Here is a 6,338-nt window from a genome sequence, read left to right on the forward strand (position 1 = left end):
TCCCCCAGCTTAGTACATTATTTCATTAGGGGAAAAGGAAAAAAAAAATTAAATCAGCCTTAATTTCTAGAAATACTTTCTAAATTATTTATAAATTGTAATGAAAGGGATAAACATGTAAATGAAATAACATGTACAGCAAATGGACTCCGATAGCTCCATCAGAGGAAGACCTGAGGCAACAGGCAGCACCTGAGAGAAGGCAGCCAAGGCAACAGTAAGCAAGTTCATCCTACTGCAGAGTACTGCTCTGCAGCTTTTACACAGAACGTCTCTTTCTAAAAACAGAGTCATGACGTTGGTACTAACCTGTTTAGAGCCTACTGATCTGTGCAACGGTGTCAATACACAGATTTCCACCAGGAGCACAGGAACTTGCTGCCACTTTTTACCTATGGCAGATATGCGCTCCCCAGCAAAGAACGAGCTGGGAATTGATTTAAACTAACTGCACTGGGAAATTGTTGAAGTCCACAGGAATTCAATAGCCACCTCCAGGACTTAGGTGGTAAGGAGGGTGGCATTTGTTGAATATGTATCAGTTTCCTGAAGTGGAGGTTCTTTGTCAGTTTATCGGTCCCCACTGGGAGCTGCGGTCACAAGGACGTTAGAGCATTCCTACCAAGGGAGCTGTATTTCAACACTACTAAGATAACAAATGCAAACTGTCGGATGCCAAAGTTTGGAGGCTGGTTTAAAGGCTTGTTTACTCTGGAATTTGGTTCCAGCTCCCAAGCAAGCAGACCTCCCACTGGCAGATACTGATAAATGAGAGATACAGAGCACTAGGCACCGTTGACTTGTAGACAGGGTGGGCTGGATGCAGTAAATCCCCAAGTTACTAATTACCAAATTCTGAGGCAGCATGCCTAATTTAGTCCACGTATTTCCTGTTTCTCTTATTTCTCCTTAGTTCGTTCTCGGCATCCACGACCAGAGCTACTTTCACATGCAGGCTGCCAAGCCAGGGTCTCTGCACAGCCATTTTTCTCTTCCTATTCTCAAATACCAACAAATATAGACAGAGACGTGGTTAAATTCCATCCCTAAGATGCAAGTAACAGAGGTTGCATTCCTAGAAATACTAGTCAGTCAAGCATCACTCAGTACCCTGTTATTCTCTGTGATCACACATCAGTCCCTGCCCAAGGGCCAGCAGTCCACTTCAGGGATAGACAAATACAGACTGACAAAGACAAGTAGCCGTACAAGCCAGGAAGGGCTTATAGAACTTTGCTGAGTTCTCTTAGGTATCAAAAGGGCATTTTTTTTAAAAGGCTTTAAGGAAGAATGAGACTCTTTTGGTTAGCCCACTGCAGCTGATGAATTAAATCAGCACCAGATAACAAAACATCAAGACACTTACGGAGAAAAGTTATTTTTCTCTTCAGCACATAACACTGACACCTGCTTTCTCAACACCTCAGTTACTTTATACTCCAGCAGCAATATCTCACTCTGTGGCAAATGTTGCATCATTTCTATTCTGCTGGGGATGCCAGATCCACAACTCAAAACTGTCTCCAGCCAAGTTCAACTAATAGAGTGCTTCATCCCACACGCTGCATGCACAGAAGTATAATCACTAGAGAACAGGACATACTTTCATGTACACCAATGTGTTTAGCATATTATTTTGTGTCTTTATGCATATTAAATTACACCTTTTATTATGCACTGATTTTCTATTCGTAAGTATTCTGCAAATAAACACAGGGGTGCATGCACAACAGTCACTTCCTAGGTCCCCCATAAGGAAAAGACCAGCAAGTCACTGCTGGACCTAGAAAGTGAGCAGCAGAAGATGCATTCTCCCCTACCACAACTTGGTCTCAAAACAAAACTCTGGTATCCTTGCCATGGGGTTAAACTCTTCCTCATTTCCATCTCGTTGCCTGGACCAAGACACCACCACTTCACCCAAGTTACCTAGTTCTGCATTTGATTCTGTACATGCTCCAATTCCACTGTCCCTTTTCACATCAAATGCACAGAAGTTGGCGGAGAAGAAGCTCACTGACTAACCTTCTAGCTTTATTTTCTCCAAATCACTGACATTTGATTCGTGTGGATTAGAGAGGAAGAAAAACAAAAGGCTTAAGCATCCGCAAGGCAGCACTTAAACCAGATCTCATTGATTTTTCTTTGTTTAAACTGTTTTGTCTTAAAATGAACCCTTTGATCTACCTCCTGCCTAGGTTCTGATCATCTCCTGATAGAAACTGAACCTTATTCACACACGTGCAGTACTGAGACACAGTTCACCCCTGCAGCACGTTCACATACCAAGGGTAAATTGCTGCTCAGTTACTGTGCAAGACACAGAAAATACACACTGGTTGCTAACAGGAGGACATCAGACATACTATTAACTGCCGCAAAATTAACTCAAAGGTCTTAGGAAAAATATTTCCAAGTTTAATAACAAAGATTTCATGCTAAAGACCAGTTGCATTCATTGCCAGTCACAATCTCTTTTGGGTATACGTATCATGAAATCTACAGTACAAAAACGGGAGCGGTGCAGCCTCTTTGCTCTTGGCTGCAGTTGGGACAGCAGCACTTACAGGCTTGGAGATTTCATTTCACAGGTGACTTTCTGTGCGCAGTTGGGCTGGACAGCAGCTGAGAGAGACCACAAGCAGCTACCAGCGCACAGCTTCCCAGGTGGACACAGTGCGAATGCTGCACCCGCTCAGAATGGGGCCGGACCTGTCTCGGACCCTGGCAGAGCAAACGAACCTCTAATAACAGTAAGTACAGGCATAAAACTACACCTATCGAGATTGTCTGTTTCAGCTTTTTCCCCCAAAGTAGTTACTCTGAAATTGCAAAACTTCATACATTTGCTGTTTCAGCAGTGAAACACTAATGACTTGAAATGATGCTTCAGCCTGAAGCTGTTTCATATTTCTGCTTAATAAGGCAAGGAACAGCATTATTTTAGCATTCCTTGTTTTTCAGTTTTCATATCTTTAGTTTTCTGGACTCCAGGCTGATTCCACTCTTCCTTTACAAGGGGGAAGCCCATTTAAAACACTTTGTCATGGAATTTCACCTAAAATATTTTACCCTGCTGCACTTAGAGCATGTAAGCTCTATGGCAGTTTCAGCTGGCACAAGACAGGAAACTGTTAGATGGGCATTTCTCTTGGCTAATCCAGAAGCTCTCAGACACTGATCACAGTATTTCAAAACTTATTTTTGCTTCTGGTGTCACGCACCTGCAAAACCAACCGAAGGACCACCGCTGCAATGAAAACTTGTCTCTTCTGCTGGAGGGCGAACGTTGGCAGCTTGCAGTACAGAGCAGGGAAGCACAGGAACTTACATCCAGAATTTTAAAGAGGTTCCTTTTATACGTAATTAAATTCTGTGCACACTTGTCCAGCTTTCTTGAGGCAGAGGCGTGTTTACTCTGCCTTCGCTGTACAGCAGAAGCAATGCATCTGTAGTGCAGACCCAGCTCCAGCCAGCACGCTGTGCAGAGAAGCAGAACTCTCTTGTTTGTACCCTGCTACTGCAGCGACTGGTCCAGCAGTCGCTGACTGATTCTGTCTACAATTGCGATGAGATTCTGTCTCCAACAATGATTGCCAACTTGTGAGTAGCCATGCACACGCAAGAGGACATTCTCAATCATCTCATGCTCTCAGAAAGCCATGCAGCATTACAACAAAGCAAGCCTGGAGAGCAAAGACCAACACAGTGTGCTTTTTATATTAAATTCAGCTCCTCTTAAGGGTCTCACCCAGGAAGATAAAACCAATGCTTGATTTTGAGAGTCTTCTATCCAAGTCACATTATGGATTCTAAGTTGCAATAGACTTACGGCTAACTTTGTGTGCCAAATACATTTTTTCTCGTGTAACTTCCCATATTTAAAGGCTATCGTTACCTAATTCAGCTTTTGTCTTTCAGAACACTAATTTTTAGAGTTTTCTTACTTCATGTTAGTACTACTAGTCCATGTTAGTACTACCAGTCCATTTTATTAAGCTCTAGCACCTCACCCCATACCTAGAAGGACAACTTTAGGAACTAAGCCAGTACTCTATTCACAGCTCTAAACACAATCCCTTTATCTACAGTAGGACTCACTAGTTATTGTATGGTGTTATCTGTTCATGTTCTCGCATGCAGATATCCTTACCTAAGAAAGGCTGAATCCACAGAAGATTTTGCTTGGTATACACTAGTTCCAGCCATATACCAACCCTCAACCAACCACCTAGCCCTCAAACCTATCCTGTGATGAATTCACACAGTATTTCACTTGCACTGGGGCACAATTTTCTCCGTGATTTGAAACAGTTACTTTTGAATTCAAGAGCTTACAAACAATGTTTCCATAATTTGTCTGCTCAGCAGGCCAAAAAAAAAAAGGCGGAAAAATCCAGACATAATAGCAATCCAGAATATCAGAAACCAACCCATTTTTCACTTCCTTAAGTCATTTAGGATTCAGCCATTTGAATTTTCCTGGAGCTCAGGGAAACTTTCTGGCCAGAGCACTCCTGCTGTCCTACAGCTGAAAGGGTACACCTACAAAACGACAAGTTCACCTAGGACAGCTCCAGAGATAAACATCCCCATGAAAGCACAAGGAGATTATTATTATTAGAATCCATTTGTCCAAGAAAATTCGAGCATTCATGCCAACAGATTTTTTCCATGATCACAATGCACTCACGATGTTCAATGCAAACAGCCATGAGGCCACCTCCTTGTCGACTTTTCTTGACAGTTATTCCCAGGTACTACCAGCTGCAGAAGACAGCTGCCTCCTTCTCCCACTGAACTGCAAGAAGACTGGATTTTCTGCAGTCCTATCACTTCTGGTGAGCACAGGATGTGATTTTCTGTAGCAGCATTGTTACCAACGAGGCTACGATAAAAATTGTTTCCTTACACTGCCACTGAACTTCCACTGCATTATCATTAGACTGGAGCAATGGGATATGCCAAGATCTAATTCAATAACAGAAAACTAAAAGCTCAGGCTATTCACAGTGTATCCACAAACATGAACTGTTTCTAGTCCAACCACATATAATTTAGAGGTCACATAGAACAGCCAAGTACTAAGGATAAATCTGTGAAAGCACTTTATATGCTCCATGCTTTTCCCCCCATACCCAAATCTTTTGTGTGGGCTAACAACCTAAAAGAAACCATCTGAAAGACATCAGACCAGAATCTTAATGATACTATATCTGCAAGATATAGAACAGAAATATGCACATATTCCTTTCCTCCTCATAAATCCTAAAGCATGGGCAATCGTAAAACATTCCAGCATTGTCTGGGTGATCCTGCTCTGGCAGGGGGATTGGACGGGATGAGCTTTCGAGGTCCCTTCCAACTCCTAACATTCTGTGATTCTCAGTAACGCACAGGCAGCCAGCTGCTCGACACCTCAGAACAGTTTTCTCCACATAGACTAGTCTATAACCACTTGCCAATTTACACAATCCACGGATCTCATCCCCGAGCTAAGGCTTAGCTTACCTCACCAAGTGACTAATGCTATCATGTTCAAGACAACTGCCCATGAGAAACTAGGGTATTAGAATTAGTGAACTTCCATTAGAAAAATTCACTATACAGGAATAATCAGTGGAAAAAGCTTACGAAGTACAATAGTTAGATACATTTTCTTAAAGCAACTGAGGACATTTTTTCATAAAGGCATGGAAGTGGCTGTATTTAAGTCAATCCTAATTAATTTTCATCACCTAGTTAAACAACAATTTTATTGAACTACAGTATATAAAGTTATTTTACAAAACCAGTAATGAAAACAGCACTAGTCATGTACCAGCCTTTACGCTCACATTCAACAAAAAGTTGTTAGTTGTCAGAAACCTAACAGGCATCTCAAAAAGAAGACATAGTCACTAGCTTTTTAAGACCTTATTTGAAAGGGAACCCATAGGAAAAATAACCAGACTCCAAAAGAGAGAAAAAGCCATCCAGAGCTTTCAGGGAAGAGAAGGCCCAAGCCCAGAAGTGCGATGCTCCTGCCCGCCCGAGGATAGCCGAGGAGCTGCCCACTGCCCAGCCACCTCTTCTCCCAGGTGGAGCCACAGGTGACACAGACCGATGCCCACGGGTGATGCTGGTTAAGGAAAAAGTAGTTTCTTCCCTTTTTCTGTGTAGGGCAAGGGCAGAAGAAGAAAGGCTGTTACCCAGCAGGAGGAAAGAGAAAATCCACTGCAGCACGGCGACTGTCTGGATCCTCCTCTGTAAGGGGATGTTGATGGGGGCAAACTGGACCTTCATGCTGGCGGCAGGTGAGCAGCGCGGGCAGACCGGACCCACCCGCTCCGGTCACA

General features: G+C 42.9%; 1 protein-coding gene across 1 annotated transcript in view; it reads right to left on the bottom strand.

The window, feature by feature from the left end:
- MOGAT1 (monoacylglycerol O-acyltransferase 1) overlaps nt 1-6,285 on the bottom strand; it is a gene marked incomplete at its 3' end in the record, with an annotated part of 16,182 nt that extends 9,897 nt beyond the window's left edge. Inside the window, exon 1 of the mRNA XM_010186550.1 lies at nt 6,192-6,285. Within this exon, the coding sequence (XP_010184852.1) occupies nt 6,192-6,285 (94 nt within the window). The remainder of the gene's footprint in view (nt 1-6,191) is intronic.
- Between the last annotated feature and the right edge of the window lie 53 nt (nt 6,286-6,338).

This window comes from Mesitornis unicolor, unplaced genomic scaffold (genome assembly GCF_000695765.1).
Source record: "Mesitornis unicolor isolate BGI_N332 unplaced genomic scaffold, ASM69576v1 scaffold33066, whole genome shotgun sequence".
In the NCBI taxonomy this organism is placed as follows: Eukaryota; Metazoa; Chordata; class Aves; order Mesitornithiformes; family Mesitornithidae; genus Mesitornis; species Mesitornis unicolor.